The sequence below is a fragment of the Corapipo altera genome, unplaced genomic scaffold (assembly GCF_003945725.1).
Source record: "Corapipo altera isolate COAL_440 unplaced genomic scaffold, ASM394572v1 44, whole genome shotgun sequence".
NCBI lineage: Eukaryota > Metazoa > Chordata > Aves > Passeriformes > Pipridae > Corapipo > Corapipo altera.
In genome coordinates this window covers 15589462-15607179 of record NW_020884880.1, presented here as the reverse complement: position 1 = coordinate 15607179, position 17718 = coordinate 15589462, and the positions used below count along the sequence as shown (strand labels likewise).

Genomic DNA, 17718 nt, shown 5'->3' with positions numbered 1-17718 from the left:
TGTTTTTCAAGGCTCAGATTGACTAGCTGCTGATATCCTGTTTCTCGCTAAGTGCATTGTTGAATGAATGAAATTGGGGTGAGCTGAGACAGACTCTTCACTGATCAGCTACCAGCAACTCTGTGGCCATTGGCATTACGGTGACAGACGTTTATGATTTAATGGCACTTTAGTAATAAAGCTAGATGCAGAAGGAAAAAAAAATCCAGTGCAGCTAATCTGAGTCCAGATTAAATATATAGGATTTGTGCAATGATATGATGGTTCAGTTTCAGTGAAATAAATCCAGACATCTAGAAGGTTGTGAAATTGGTTTTACTGTGTAGGAGTAGAAAATTTGCTGCTTTGTCTGATGACTTATTAGCCAGTTCTTTGGTAGTTTCAGAGTGACCAGTTTGTCTGGATAAATTAGGAAACCAAGATTATTGCTATTAAACAGGTAAGGACAAAACAGAAAAGTATAAGGGACAAGACTATTTAGATTTATTCAAGTCAACATGGCTCCCATGAAATTCAATCTAGAAAAAGGGTTCCCAAACTGCAGTTCTATTATAATTTGTGGCTCTTCATTGAGAGTGAGTCCAGGGTGGGGGGTTCGGCCAGGAGCTGAGGTACAATAATTAGAGGTATGGAGCACCTCTCCTATGAGGAAAGGTTAAGAGAACTGAGATTGTTCAGCCTGGAAAAGAGAAGGCTTTGGTGTAGCCTAATTGCAGCCTTTCAGCCCTGCAGCCTCTCCTGAAGGGAGACTACAAGAAAGATGGAGAGGAACTATTTACAAGAGCATGCAGTAACAGGACAAGGGGAATGGCCTCAAACTGAAAGAGAGGTTTGGATTAGATATTAGGAAGAAATTCTTTATTGTGAGGGTGGTGAGGCAATGGGACAGGTTGCCCAGGGAAGCTGTGATTGTCTCATCATTGGAAGTGTTCAAGGCCAGGTTGGATGGGGCTTTGAGTAACTTGGTCTAGTGAAATATGTTCCTGCCCATGGCAGGAGGGTTGAAACCAGATAATCTTTAAGGACACTTCCAGTGCAAGCCATTCTGTGATTCTATGATTGTTGGATGTGGATTTTGTCTTCAAGTTGGCATAGAATCAGGACAGTGTCAGCATCATGGTGGCAATAAGAAAACCAGGTTTGGAAATTACTGCTTCAAGGAATTCAGAAAGTATCAGGGACAAACTCTGACTGAGGTACTGACTGAGAGCAAATGGAGGATCGTGGAAATCCCAGCTGGCTGGGAGAGAAGCTGCTAGTATGTACTTATGAAAGAAAGCCTGAGGTGATATATATAATATTGAGCAAAAATATTAAACAAACAATTTCTATAAGCACCTAAAGGAATAGTTAAAAGAGAACAGGCAACATACATTTCTTAAAAATAAACCATGGCAAAACAACATAATTCTTTTCTTTAACTGAAAAGCCGTTTCAATATATAGCAAGAAACATTAGATGCAATATATATCTTGTCAAAAGTCTTCTCAGATATAACTGTCCACCTGACATTCTTCAGAACAACTAAGAAAATATGAAGGACATGTAATCACCATGAGTTGAACCCATACATGACTGGAATGGCTTATGATCAATAGTTTGCTGCCATCCATGGACATTTAAGGCTATATTTTTTAGCATCACAGCCTGATCTGTTTTTATTTAATGTTTATTTTTAATGTCTAAACAGAGTTTATGTTCACTTTTAAATATCAGTAATATGAAATTCAACAAAGACAAATGTTAAAGATTACTTCTGAAAAGAAAATGTCAGAGGCATAAATATAATATTCTGCCTACGCAGAGTATTATAGAAAAATATTTGTGGAGTTTTGCTGATTGACACTTTTCAGGCATTAATCATACTCTCAGGATATATAAACAGCATTTTTTTCTTTTACTGGACACACAGAGGGAGTTCTCTTCACGGGGAATTACTTAGGCTGCTTGAAATACACTGCAGTTTGAGATTGTGTACTTTGTCAGTGATTCCAAATATCTAACTAAAGACAGTCCAGAAGAAAATGCTACCAGTGAAGAGTTTTAGAAAATGTAATGGGCAAAGACAGACAGAAGGAATTTGGTTTGCTGAGATCTGTTGGAGTAGTATGTTTCCTGAATAAATTGCTTTTAGAAGGAGAATAGCACTCAACTTTTTTTTAGTATCTTCTAGGTATAAAAGAAAAAGAAGTGAACTTGAATACCAATAGAGATTTATATTTAGATGTTGGGAAAATAGAACTTTCAGTACAGGAACATTTTGAAATTCCTTTTAGAGAGTTAACTGGATAATTGTTGCCATCTATCTTGGTAGTAATATTTTTTATTCAAATCTGAAGTCAGCTTTTGGTGTCCAGTTGATTTGTGTACTGCATGGCTGCCTCTGGGTTAATTTCTTTGTCTCAGGTGCCTTTCCACCAAGGAAAAGTTCAAGAGACACACCACGGTGTATAGAAGTTATGTCATGTATGTGCAGTGTGTTCTACTTAAAAAGAAATTATTTTAAGCTTTAGAGCATCAGCTTATTTTTTATCTTCATCTGCCAATAGCTATTAAGCTAACATTAAAAGAATGAAAAAATTAGCTGTAAAGACTACCCTACAGTCATCAAAGTACAAGAGCAGAGAGAGAGAGACAAAACAACAACAAGGTAGAAGTTCTTTGGAAACATGAATGTCAATGCTAAAAGAAGATATATTTTAAAAATCTTAGTGTGTTTACTTGTCACATATGGTTTAGAAAGCTTTTACTTCTTAATGCAAATGATACTAGGCTCTATGTCTTGGCTTTGATGTGGAACTTATGTGGCTAAACGACAAAACGGATAGATTAGTTGTAATAGTTTTCATCATACATAAATGTAATTAGTTCACTTTTTGACATGATTTTCTTGATTGAAAGCTGCTTTCCAAAGCAAATTACTGGGATAGCCTTGCTGCAAAGTAATTTCTCTCATGTGAAAATAAAGTTACGAACTTGTTAAAAAGAACATGTATTTAACTACTCTGAGTCAATCAAGTTCATTATATGAGCTCTCAAACTGCAAATTGAAGTTTAACAGTATATCCCCTATGTAAAACTGAAGGCCTGATTAACTTTACCAAATTTTCTTCATTGGCACTGATTATCATTTGCATATATTTTTAATATTAAGGAATGCATTTTTTCCTGTACTGAGAGAAAAATGAGATTGATTTTTGGCAGCTGGTTGTGAAATACATTTTAAAATAATATACTTGGAAAATAAACATATTTATTTAGGATTGGCCCTTTTATTAGATGAAAGTCAAATATTCCTGTGAATGAATTTTCTCTGTTCTAAATAAGTGCCAGATGCCTAGAGTATTTTAAGCACTTGCATTTCAAAAACCTAAAATTAAAAATAGCTGAATTTCTACTAAGTACTCCAACGTGGAGCTAAATAGAAGGCAATTATCTAGTACAGAACCTGACCCTATTCATATTTCCTCATGTTTGTTTGTTTTTGTGTTGAATGGGAGAAATGTGAGTACTGTGTTCATTATATTGTTTTAGCACTGTAATTCTGGGATCTACTGATGTAGTAAAGTAAGAAATCAGCCTACAAATTCTGAAGCTGAAGGAGTCTGCACTGAAGCTGAGTGGCATATGGAAAAAACCTGGGACATGACAAAGCAGTCTGCATGCACTGCATCAGATGTCCTTTATATGTGAGCATGAAACCATGTATCCATGTTTTTGAATGGACAATGTGTACATGTAATCAGGGGATAAAAAAATATGACTAAATTTTGGCTATTTTCTTCTTATTAACTGGTCTATCTTTTAAATAATTCAGATTTGGGTTTTTCAAATTGAATCAAAGTAAAAGTACTTCCATGCTGTTTTCATACAGTTGCATTCAAATGTTAGTGAGCTAAAAGCCTAGTAGGATACAGGCAGTGAGATAGTGATAGGCAGGTGCTTCAATCTAGACTTTTTGGCCATTTGTATACCTCAGAAAATCTGATTATTGGTTTCCTATTTTTACTTTGTGGGCTCCTCAGTAGTTATCTATGATTGCATCATGTACATGGTGCCTCTGAGAAAATACTGCATGTTTAGATACATCCATTTGATCAGCCTTTGCAGACAAATGCGTTGGAAAGACTCGGTCAAGTGTACAGACCTCTGCAAAGGAAGGATACATACTTGTAAGGCAGAAGAATATTCCTGAATTCTTGCTCTGCCTAGTCTGGAGCAGGTCTTTGAATTAAGCTTTCCCCAGCTCTGCAAATGTACAATGCTGCTAGGTATTCATTAATCTAACCTTGAAACTATTGCTAAATAATTGTGGTTTTGCCAGAAGAAGAACCTGAAACTGAACTCTCACCTGCCACAGATTGAAAGTACTGAACTATAATGAATGTCATGCCTATTTTATTCAGTGATTATTTACACTAAGTGGAAGGGGCAAATAGGGTAGGAGATAAAGTAGTCCTATTCCACTCTGCCTTGCACTACAGAACTGGAGAGAAATTCCAGTATCACCTTGGATCTCATACAGGTTCAAAATGAGAAGTGAGGTTAGGTGAGGAAATGAAGAAGCTGGGTAACTGGCTGAGCAGCCAAACCGTGGAGCTATACAACAGGAATTTGGGGTGTGTTCAAGTTTGTCTCACATAGATTGTGCTGATTTTGGAAATTACTCTCCTTAGAGGAAGTCTGTGCATCTATTACTCCTAAAGTTAATATATAACAAATCTGAGAACTGCAATCAATGCACTAACTTCTGTTACTCCCTTTCTTAGGTAAATGAACTTTCTTTTGGATTATGTAGTGAGTGTCATACACCTAAAATACTGCCAAGAGCTCAGCTGGATTTCTAAACTAGGTATAGCTATTTTTGTAGATTTTTCTCTGGGGTAACTTTTTGCTTTGCTTTGCTAACAACAGTCTGTATTGAATGTCTGAATGGAAAGATGTCTGTCTTTGTTTCCCCAATGAACAGCTGAAATGTTTTTAAGCTAACTAGCGAACTGTTGTAATACAATTGCCTTTCATGAAAGCAGTTATTTTTGCATTTGTTGATTGACTTCTGTTTTCCACTGAAAAATGTATTAATGACAGTGTTTGCTGCTGTTGGCTACTTGTGACCTGTTTTCTCATATTTTCCAGGAGGAGACTGCATGTCTTTAATAGAGAACTTTATTTCTAACTCTGCTCGTATTTTAACTACTGCTAGTAGTCTGCTGCAGCATCAGTCATAATTTTCCATTACCGTCCATCATCAAATGATGGAATGATGAAAGCACTGGGTCTATGAGTGTTCGATTCTTAATGTAACAACAAAAACCCCCAAGCAACAACTAGAGTATATCATCAAGGCTACCCAGAGGCTCATTTGGGTAATCACCAAGTCAGTACTGTCAGTTCATAAACTCCAGACGGGGCATGTTTGAGTATATGTAGAATATGCAATTAATAGCCTTACAGTCATGCAGTTTTTCCAATGTAAATTTTGATCCATGAGAGGACTTGGAGGATACTCATCTGTCTCTGGGATTTGAGCTCAGAATGTTACCTATGAAATCTAAGTCTACATCAGTAGAATTGCTCCTCATACTTTTTCTTTTTATGTCTCAGTCCAATATTTGTCCATATTGTATGCCCATGTACGGTCATATCAAATTGAGAATTATCCCATATATAAGTCTTTCAATGTTTAAGACTCTTGTTTGGTCACAATGCTGTTTTCTCTGCTAGGGGACTTCTTAGAGAGAAGACCAAACATGAGCTTGGAAAGCAGAGAATACTCCTTCCAGGTACTGCAAGGCACCACCAACAATATTAATCTTCAACATGTCTGCACTAGTACAGATGTATGGTATATAATGTACTCTGTACATTATGGTATATAATGTATTCTGTACACAGAATAAAATAATCTTAGAGATTCTGCAAGGTTGAATAAAAATGTTCCCTTAGGTTCTTAGACTGTCTGGTGTGTTTTCCAGACTGTGGGAGGTTTTATAATCATTCACATAGCCTCATGTAGCTCTATAATTCCTATAAGTTCTATGAGGTTCTGTAATCAGAGAAAGGTATCTTTCTCTACTGTGAACAGCAAGTACAACTATTTTCAGAATTTTTTCAACATTATTGTGTTATTTGTATTTTCTGGTTGCATTATTATTAATGTCATTTTATCACTAATGAGGTTAGATGTAAATCAATTCAGGTTTTACCAGAAGATGTCTAAACCTACCAAAACTTTGTATGACTTTCAGTTTTATTACTTATCACCCTATGTTGGCCTCAGTCAGTTTTGCAGTGTGAAAACAAATTCTGTCTCACACACCAAGCTAGCAAGACTCCAGCAGTTTGCGGTACTCTTTTTAAGTCTCTGAAGGTTCTCTTCCTCTTACTTACAGGATTCCAAATACCTGCTGAAGGGACAGAGACTATAGACGAACTCACTTCTGCCCCACTTCTGTGGAAAGAAGAGAATGACCAGCTGGTGATGAAAACCTAATGATTGGCTTGTTCGATCAAGAATTATTTGTTCATGTCTTTATCCCAGGAGAGATTGCAGAAGTCTTGGGAGGCAAGTACCTCTTATTTCAAGTCTCATGGGTAGCGACTTTTATGAAAAAATGGACAGATTCTCCCCTCCTCAATTTTAAAATAAAAGAGTGAACCATATTCACAACAGTGAAAAGTTTATTTCTGGATTTGGATTCTGTATCCTTGTGTGGAAACTTTAGTGTTTTATTGCATGTGGTGCAATTTCCTGTTTTGTGTTAGTGTGAGTAAAAAAGTTGCATAATATTTTGTTCAGATAGTTTTAGCAGGGAAAAATTAAGATTGTATATGGAGGGAAATGACCTTGATCATGTGGAGTTCTTTATTTCTTTTGATTAGCATATTGCCCTGCTCCAAGATCTATTTATCTATCTCTTTTCCCTAGAAAAGCAATGACAACCCCGAAACTGTTACAGTTGAAGGGTTTGGTTAATCCACAAGATGCCTGTCTTGGCACATCTGTCACCATAATGTATTTTCCAATTCCCTCTTGCAGATAGCCATGTAATACATCCTCCTATTTTAAAAATACCTGTTCTCAAAAGGAATGAATCAGTATGACTTGTCTGTTTCAAAAGCATTACATAAAAAATAGAAATTTGTATCATAATGGTGTTGTCAATGAACATCTTGAAGGTTTTTCTGGGTTCTTTAACAAAACCTTATAAAAACCTGCAGTCAGTAGGATACGAGACTTTTGTCTGAACTCTACAGTTTGACATACAAATGAGGTGATGCACACAAATGAGGTGATGCATGCACTCCTAGCTCAGGATATTTAAGTTATCTAACCCAGTTAAACTGACTAAGGTTGAAAGAGGTTTAGAAGCCCAATACTTCCTAATTGGAAATAAAGAATAACTAGATTAGGTGTGCACAATATAGAAGGAAAAATAAAGATAAAATTTGACATTTCTGGTAACCAAAGAGCTCAGAAAGGAAGTAAAACTGTGTAGTGGACTTATTTAAATGTTTCCTCATGTGGAATCACAAGAAATTGCCTCTAATCTCTTCACATTGAAAGACAGAGTGTGCTGGGAACAGACTTTAGTCTTGCAGTGTAACTGTGAAGTTCAAGTCTGATGCTTTCATCTTGTTAGCTAAAGGACTGCAATGGCTGGATATATAAAACAGTTTAGCCACAGAACATCTCTTCAGTTTTGGATTAATAGTTGATTACAGGTTTGAATTTAATAGAAGGGAGGACTGAAAAGCACCACTGAACAATGTTGGCCCTGCATTCCTCAGGTCATATTGCTTGAGCAGGAAGGGATGAATTTTCTTTTCATTCTAAGTATACACAGGTAAAGTGATTTGAAACATTTTATGTGAATTTGAACATGACTGGATTTGCATTTCTTTCAAGGAAATTCTCTAAAAGCATAGCACGAATCAAGACAAGAAAAGTTGGAAGAAGGAGCTTGGAGAAATAATGAGAGGAAAGAGAAAAATATAAGCATACCCAGAAGAGAATAAATCCTAGGAACACTACATACACTAACCATGCTAACCTCATTTTGTTTTTAGTTCTAGCGTGTGACAGGAACTTTTATATATGTAGGAAAATAATCTCAGAATGAGTTAAAAGCCTCAAACTGCCCTACGTGTAGGAACCTCATCCAGTTTTGTAAGCTTGTTTACAAGAATTTATTATATTCTCAAGTCTTCTGAGTTTTCTCCAGCATTCCTTGAATCATTGTTAATATCCTTCAAGCCCCACAAAAGCTTGTTACCTCATTATTAAGCCTGCTGATCTGCTGTTTGGTCTCTTCTGCTTTGATAACGAGTACAGCAGCACCAATTTCAGCTTCTGAAAATAATTCAAATACATGCAAATGAGATAAGTATAACCATTTGGAAATGGCAATACTATTCTGCACTTAACCAATGCCTTAAATTTAAACCTAGTTTGCACTTGGCTAGAATGAAAATAAAATCATGCATTAATATTCAGTGTATAACATGTAAGAGAAGTGCGATGAATAAAGTCCATACTGCTTTCTTCCATCTGGACCTGAAAAGATTGAAAATGACAAACCTGGTGCCAACCACATGACATGTCAACTCTTTTTAAAAATCATAGATATGATTAAACTTTTATTATTATTTTCCTGTTTGGCTTTAAGAGGAACAATATGTGTTCTAATTGTCTCCATGCTAAATGTAGCTATGTGGGGATTGCTTACTCATAAAAGAGGGGATGTTGGAAACAGTCTCTGTATCTTTATCTTTTTTTTCCCCATCTTGACATGTTCTATTCCACTGTGGTGCTACTTTATCAACCTTTACAGAGTGTAGGTGATTTAAGACTTCCTAAGCTCCCTTGATATCAAGGTTTTCACTCTTTTACTTTTAAAAATCTATGTACTTCCATACTACTCCACTTCTCTAAATATCTTTAAAAAAGTTGAGAGCCAAGTTTACATATGGCTATTAATGAATTTTTAGTTTGTTTTTTTTTTCTCGTTTATTTATGGTTTGTATTTTTTTCTTAATTTGGTATTAGAATATTTTTTGATGTTGAATTTTGTCCTTGTAGTTTAGTACCTTCCATGCCCAAAGGTTTGGGAGCATGAGGCGCCTGGCAGATCCTACAATACTGCTGGTAAAGTACAATGCATAAAAACACAGTACTCTCCACAAACTGTTTCATCATGACTGTCTGTTAGCAGGAAAACAACAAACGACCTCTGGGACCTTGTGGTACTTTTCCACGGTACCAGTTGTGGCACTGAAATGGTACTGAGAGTACAAATATATGTTTAATCCATTTATGCCACTTCTGAGGATCAAAGAAACAAAGAGGAACAAAAAGCAGTTATGAAAACTATTTTCTCTAGAGAGTGATTTTCCCAGGCAAAACTCACCTCCAGTTGTAGGAGATAACCTGGATTCCTGCCTGAGCTGATCGGAGCTGAAGTCAAAGGTTTGGCTTTCCTCATTGTGGTTTCTGTCTTCAATCCCATCTACAATTCTGTTGAGAAAAATCAGGGTAGTGGAGCAGTTTCATAAACCGTTTCATAAACATCATGTTCATAATTATACTGTAAAAATTACTCCTAAAGGGCACATTTTTAAACAATGATAAATTTTGCACAACATTAAGTTTAGAGGAAAGTAAAAACTATTATACTGGTATAACTTCTCGTGAGTCACTAAAGATTAAACATAGTGTTAATGGAAGGAACATGAGGCCAAAAATAATTAACTGAAGTTTCAAAATTTTCATGACTTTTACAGCATATTCTGAGTCTTATCTCAACCTACAGGGAATACAGTTTGCTTTTCATAGCTAAAGTAATCTGTTGCCACCTTTTCCTCTGTACAATCTAAAAAGCTCTTGTTAAGCTAAAATCTGCCTGCACATAACAACCAGGCTCTTATATTAGCCTTACTTAGGCAGAGCCTAAGCCTGAACTTAATATATTTATGAAAACGTTATTATAAATTTGTTTAAATTTAACTAGCTCAGGCAGGGCAATCTTGTTTGTAAATTGGATATAGGAAGATGTGCTGACTAGCCTGCAGTGTCCTAGTTACATTAATATCAATATTGGATATGACTACCAGAAAAAGTATTTTTGTCAGTTATTTCTACCCATGCACAGCAGTTATCCCCATTTTCCAGTGTTAAGAAATCCAAAAGAAAAAAAGGTACAGTACTTTTTATACAATAATCAATTCTGCATGCAAAGAATAGAAAACAGGAGGAATAAATACACAGGATTAAAAATACATAATTATGAATATTTTTTGTTCTGAGTTATAATAAATTGTGCTATAAAGAGAACTGTTTTAAAGTCAATGAAAGAGACTGACAACTGCCAGTTGACAGATATAAAGCACGAATTTCTTCTTTTGTCCAGGTACAAGCTTCATATTTTGTCTTACAGCAGGCAGATGAGTTTAATACCAGCCTTGAAGGGCTAAAGCAGGCAGTTCTTGGCCTCTCAGTTATTGGTGATAACTTTGGGATGATGGAAATTAGACTTTTCATCTAATAAGGATATTTTCAAGAAAACCTCTTGACTACAACTGTCTGGAGAAAGGAAGAACAGACAACACAGAGATATCTGTGATGTATTTGCCTTGAAAGACTCATGTAACTTAGACCTCTGTGCACATACCATGTATTCTTGTCTTTTTTGGCTCTTCATGTGGGTTTTGGGCTCTGTTTCATGTCTGAGTGTACATGATGCCTGTTGGATATTACTAGACTTCATTCTAATCTTAACCAGCCTCTGGGAGAAGATGAGACTCAAATGAGGTGCTTCAGCAGCTCTGGCCGATAATGCTATCTGCAGCTGGAAAACTGAATGATTACTTTGTTTGAAATTTGCTATAAAACCTATTTAATGTCATCTGGCTTCACTACTTCAAAAAGCAAATTTTAAACACCAATATCCCTTTTAAAGAAGTTTCTAATTATATGAAATGATAACATTTCAACTGCCTTTAAAGCACACAGGAGAAAGCTAACTCAGACATGACTTGAAATTCAGAGATGCTACATTCTTTAAAATGTTTGAAGATTCAGGCTAAAAATAAATTATATCAGCAAAAATAGCTAGTTGTGGAGTGCCAAAAGACAGGCTTCTATGTGGTAAATATGTAATGGGCAACATCCTTACTCATATACAAGGAACTGGCTGTGGAGCAACATAATCTAATAAATTGAAAATGTGAGGTGACAAAAGAATTTGGTGCCTCACCCCTCTCTGAATCAGCTATTGTACAGCCCTGAATTTTCTCCTGAAGACAGACAACTCACTCCTAGAAGCCAAAAAGTCAGAAAAGATTAACATGTGACATCTTCTATCCAGTTGCTCAGGGCTAGAATGCACTCCTCCATGTGGATCTGAGGAGCTTTGAGTACATAAATGCATCCTCCTAGGACTGTCTTTATTATTACATACATTTTCTTCCTTTTGATGCTCTTTCACTTCATAGACAGCACCCAAAATGGATTGGGAAAACTAGGACTGTATTCTAGAAGCTACAATGCTAGTTTCTGTTCCTTGTGACAAGAACTCTTTAAATATTTTACCCAGTCTCTGGGCTTTATTGCCTTCACTGAGGTGCACAGTGAAAGAACCTGTAGCAGCCACAGAACTCTGTGAAGAGTTCTGGTTGGCTTACTCTAGGAAAAACCAGAGTAGAACAAGTTTCTTAAGAAGACAAATTATATTCTCTTGAGAAAGTGTCATTATACAGTTCAGAACAGAACTGACTGGACATTTCAACCACAGTCTTGTCTTTCCCTTGCCTTCCCTTGCTTTCCAATAGCAAATAAAAGTGAAAATTTTAATTAAGGTTTTATTTTCTCCTTCATGCGTATAAAGAAACATTTAAGGCTCTTTTTTAAAGTGGTATTAGCTTGTCAGTTTAAATATTCTAATAATATAAACTCATTCTAGGAAATAATATGAAACTGTTTTGGCTGGAAAACAAAGTCTGAAAAACATATACGTTTTGGGCCTATTTTCCAGCCTATTAACCAATTTATTCTGCAGTTATAAAATTATGAATGAAAATAGGAAATAATAACATATATAACAATAATTTTTTATATTTGCTCTTGCAGTCTTGGGTGCCAATATCTGGCTGCATAAGTTCAGAACAATAATGAACAAGATTACATTACAGCAGAAAATATGAAAGGTTGCTTTTCCCTGAATTACCACTTTTTATACGAATGATAATGACCTTTACTCATAGCTGACTGAACCAAATTCATATGAGAGCTATGAAACAAATGAGAAAATATCCACTATGCATTTCAATTTTGCTTGTGTAGAAGCTAATTTTCCACACATTATCTTCTCCTGTACTGACTCCTTATTCAGGGTCTAGAGAGTAAGTCCTATGAGGAGCATCTGAGGGAGCTGGGGTGGTTTAGTCTAGAGGAAGGGAGGCTCAGGAGAGACCTTATCACTCTCTACAGCTATCTGAAAGGAGGTGGTAACAGGATGGGTGTTGGCTTCTTCTCCTTGGCAACTAGCGAAGGATTAGAGGAAATGGCCTCAAGTTGCACCAAGGAAGGTTCAGATTGGTAATCAGGAAAAATTTCTTCACAGAAAGGGTTGTCAAGCATTGGAATGGGCTAATCCAGAAGGTGCTGGAGTCACCATCCCTAGAAGTGTTCAAGGAACAACTGGACATGGCACTTAGTGATGTGGTTTAGTTGGCATGATGGTGTTTGCTCAAAGGTTGGATTCCATCTTGGAGATCTTTTCCAATCTTAATAATTCTGTGATTTCTATGATTCTGTATAAAACTGAAGTCAGTTTGTATCCTGCTCTTATTTGAAATGTACCTGTACTGATCAAATATATGTTGAGGGGGAAAGATTTCTATATAGTCTTCCATTGCATCCTTAGGGACAGGTACTTTGACAGAATTAAACAAATATGGTCAAGCTGTGCCTATTTCATGTTTGCAATGGCAAGTTGCTGAAACTTCCATTCTGCCTCTAATGAATAAGGGAAGTTCTTGAATGTGTAAACCATTTCAAATTATAGAAACCAAAACTAGAACTGGAAGACCAACTGCTGCACCTCCTCATATGTGAGAAAACTGCTTGTGATTTCTCTAAAGAACTTAAAACCAGGATTACATTGCAGCAATTTAGAAACAAGTTACATAAATCACCTTATAAGTAGAATACAAGTAAAAAATTAAACTATTTTTAAATTGTACACTAATAATACCACCACAATAAACTGTTATATGACTCTTCTTTATGTCAAAAGACGCAGCAAAGTACATTTGCTAAACTCCATATTTAGTCTCTATATAACTTCCATTATCAGATTTCCTGTGTCTAATGAAAAAATATTTTCTAAAATTGCTAGGCAATAGTTTTCCATTAAAGTCCTCTACTCCAGTAATTTTTGTATTTGCACAGCTATGCTGTAATTTCATCTACTTGCTTTCTAAATTGTATCTCTGATGGACTCAGAATGTTTCACTGTGCTATTGTGGGATTGCATATTATAGACAAAACAGACATAAAACTAGACTATTCAAATAGCCATTTTTGCAGTTGCTCAATTTTTTCACTGCCCTTTTTACTGGTAAAAATACTTTATTTTGCAATAAAGTTCTAAAGTCATAACATTCTGCAGAGTGTTAATGGTTCCTACAATAACATGGATGAACAAAAGTATAAACTTAAAAAAAAAGAAGTATTTTTATAGTGTCACAATCATGATATTTTTAATAGGAGTTACATAATAGAGAAGAAGAAAATAAGTTCATAACTATTACCTTGGGCTCAGATCTGGTGGGCCACTGGTGGTCAGAGCTGAAAGGTGTAATTTAAGGTTTTTCTCCCTCCTGGAGTAGTAATGGAGCTCCGTTTCATGTTTAGCTCTTGAGGGGTTTGAACTACAAGCACGGATGGGGGAATGAAAGGGAACAGTTCCTGAGGCCAACTGCTTCAAGTTTCTCCCTAGGTAGCTTTTATTGCTTGCAGTCTTCTTCTGCTGAGAGCTATTTGTGCTTCTTGTATCAACTGGTGAAAGGATGCTGCTTTCCTCTTCTCTCTCTTCCTCATCCTCATCTTCCACAATTGAAGGGAGTCTTTTCTTTATATTTCCATTTCCCTTGAGCTCTGTCTAAAATAACACATAATACATAGTAGCGTAAAATTCAGAGTCTGATGTTGCCAAAACACAATTTTTTCTGGTGTTCATCCTGGAACAAAACCAGATCTAGCACAGCTTTCATTTCTCATTAGAAATAGCTCTTTCGGAACTCATCCATAGCTTCCCTCCTCAACTATGGTTGTGTGTGCATACACGAGAAAAATACAAACAAATTGAAAAAGGTCACTAGTGATATAGCCAGCAAACTTGCTGCAATATGTTTTGTTACCAAGAAGGAGTACATAACTAGCTCTTACAAGCCATTTGGCATATGCACACTTGAGAAGATTAATTTTGTTTTACTAAGGAATTATTTCTCTTGAGTTTATGCTACCAGACACTTGGTGGTCCACAGATAAGAAGTGAGGCTGGTAATTCAAATAATACTATGTTTTCATAGTGTATAAATAGCATTTACACCAGTTCAGCTCAAGCCCAAATGTTCTCTGTGTCCTTCTCAATTGTTGTAACTGAAGCCACTGCTGGGATAGTAGACAGACTTTTTGTTTTATACAAAGTCCCATTGATGTACCAGTGGTGTGACAGTGTCAGCTTCAGAACAGAGTCATCAAAAAGTGAAGCTGCATCTGGTTGTGAAAAAAAGTGCAGTTTGAATGGTCAATGTTGGAACCAAGGAAATTTAGAGGCAACATAGACATGGGTTCTATATTTTACATACTTATTAAAGCACAGTGTAAGAGACCAATGTATTGTTTGTTATTTTTTCAGGGTAACAAAACGTACTGGTCAGGAAGGCTGAGATACGCCAACATGGGCCTCATGTCAGGATCAGACCATAACTCAGAAATAATTCCATTTATTCCCACAGTAAAACTTACTGTATTTATTGGTAGTAGGTGAATGGACTAATGCAGACTCAGGTTCCAGGTCAAATTAACTAACTTCACACATCTCAGCAAAAAGTACAGCCAAATGCAACTTCATGGTTTCAGAAAGGGTTATTGTTATTTTTTTTTTTTACAGGATACTCCTCTTAATCAAGCTTGATTAAGGTACTGTTAGCTTTAGACAGAAAACCTCAGACAACCCTACATAGTCAGATTTCCCACACTCGGGTCAAATCAGATTGGCTGGGTGGAAAGACAGATTTGGAGAATTTATCCAAATATTCTAAGCCCCTGTTAGCATCTGTCTAAATGTTTTGCAGCGTAGTTTTAATTTTGCTGTGTGTTACAGCACACATACTGCGTGCATGCTTTTATCTTGGTATACTTTGACAGATTTAGTGAACTAGGTGCTTTCCATCTAAGATATATGAAAGGTAAGAAGTTAAAGGAGTAACAAAAGACATGTCTTTATGAAAGATAAAAGACTTGTAGTCAATTGTATTAGCCATCCAAAGGCTGTCACGATGATCAAATTTTACAGGACCTGGCACTGATACAACCTATATTCTACAGAGAATGAGTATTACCCACATTCAAAACTTTGGCTTAGGTACCCATGTAGTTAAAATGCAGTTTCTATAGTAGGATATCCAAATCCAGCACCTGAGAGAAAAGATCATAAGCTGTTACTCATAAAATGGACAGTGTCAGAACTATCTGCAAGATGAAATTTAAATTTTCATTTTGAAATCATGGAAGTCTGTTGGAGCTTTTCAAGCTTTGTTCTGGCCATAGCTGTGTTTCAAAGTCAAGCTTGGCATAGTTAAAATGTGACCAACATACCTGGAATAGTGCAGGCTTGTTTGATAATTTTGATATTACCTGAAAAACAAAACAAAACAAAACAAAAAGGTAGCAAATATGTGCATCTGCACAGTATTGGCTTCCAACAACACTCAAACATCTAAACCAAAACCTTTATGTAGATACAAGAAAAGACTCTCATGACAAAACAGCTGTATTAAATTAAATGTGACATAGCACTGAACTAATGATAATCCTTAAGAACAGATGCTGTGAGAAAAAAAAAAATTTCTTTATTTTGACTAAAAAGGTAGTTCATGAAAAAATAACATTTTACTTTAATAAAAAGCAAGGTCAAGACTCCAAATCTATGAATGAATGTAGATGAGTGAAAATATGCTTGGTAAGTTTCAGTGCTGGTTTGATAGAATCCCAGGCAGGAACAAGAGCTCTACTTTGGCCCTGCCTAGCTTTAGCTCCTGTGCCAGCCCAGTCTGTACATGAAGATGAACTAACTATATGTAGCATCTCTGAGGAATTTTCAAAAGCAGTGATGAAGCAAGTAGGAGCACAGTAGTCCTGGGGGAGACAGGTATCTGACCTATTCAAGGCCATAACATTTTCTTTTCTTGGATTAAACAGAAAGTAAAACAAAAGTAAGAGAAGAAGAAAAATTATGCAAGTTTAATGCATAACGATTTCTAATAAAATCCACTGGAACTGCTGAATAATATCTGTTATGAAAATTCTGTTGTTTATTTGAATGTCCACATCTTGGCCACGGGCAAGTCTATATGCTGTATTTATAGGGATACTTTAGTCTGCCAGGAAGAATTTTGAAAAACGATTTTCAGCTTTCCTAACCCCACATATCAAGATAAAAAGTGCTTAAACCATAAATTCATGGCATCAGTTTATTTTTCTCCAAGCTTAGGTAAAAGAAGTTAAGCCTTTCTGGAAGCCATTGGAACTTCTCAGTTTGTGTGATAAAAGTCTTCAGGACTTCTAAATATTTGAATTTTAGGCACAGATTGGAGAATAAGAATTATCTATGGGGTTTTTTATCTCTTTTTTTTTATTCTTCACAAATCTTTCAGGTTAACCTGAAAACTGTTTTGTAGTGAGAGTACTAGTAGTGGTACAATATAAAAATATGGAATATTTAAGTTTTCATAAGCAGAAATTCTACTCCACAACAGCCAAGCCAGTAGCAGGTGTATCAATAAATGTAGCAATAACACACTAATAACTGCCAAACACAGCAACTGCAATAATTAGGCTATGTAAATAATTGCTGTGTTCTTACTGGGTTAGATAAAATACTAGATGATATTAGCAGAGGATAAGATGCCAGATACTTAAATCTCCCAGCATGCACTGTAATCTATGCCAATTGAAGAATCAGTATCTCCTTCAAGATTCAGAAGGAGAGGAAACTGCAAATGCACTAAAATATTAAAGTCACAATTAAAAAGTACTAATGGCCTGCTTTACACATACGTTTAAAATATTAATCTAAAATAATGCCCAGAATTTTGGGGCACCAGTTTGCTTGTCTTCTAGGCACAGGTGCAGTATGAATGTTAAATAGCAGCCTTAATTAAAACTCCAGGCGAATCCCAAACATTAGCAGCTTCATGAAAATGATCTCAGAAAGTATGAATTTGCCTGCTGAAGGCTTTAGAAGTGACTTGTCATTTGTAATTTGTAATGTGGGTGAAGATATCTCCTCATTTTTGTTTTGATGGGGTCGTTTCCCTCCTGAGTACATGTGTTAGTCCTTACCGTACATCTTGAAAACAAAGAGAAAGAAATTGTTATTTTTCTTTAAGATCCATGATCAGTTGGTAGCCCTGTGCTCTGGCTGCTGAACT

The 17718-nt window shown here is 36.0% G+C and overlaps 1 protein-coding gene across 2 annotated transcripts in view; it reads right to left on the bottom strand.

Annotated features, from left to right (window-relative positions):
• Positions 1 to 17718, bottom strand: part of KCNH8 (potassium voltage-gated channel subfamily H member 8) — a 178406-nt gene that overhangs the window by 5213 nt on the left and 155475 nt on the right. For both annotated transcript variants that reach the window (XM_027639453.1, XM_027639454.1), the window contains exons 12-15: positions 15884 to 15922; positions 13813 to 14162; positions 9411 to 9517; positions 8277 to 8353 (exon numbers count right to left, since the gene is read on the bottom strand). In XM_027639453.1, coding sequence (XP_027495254.1) covers positions 8277 to 8353; positions 9411 to 9517; positions 13813 to 14162; positions 15884 to 15922 — 573 coding nt within the window. The remainder of the gene's footprint in view (positions 1 to 8276; positions 8354 to 9410; positions 9518 to 13812; positions 14163 to 15883; positions 15923 to 17718) is intronic.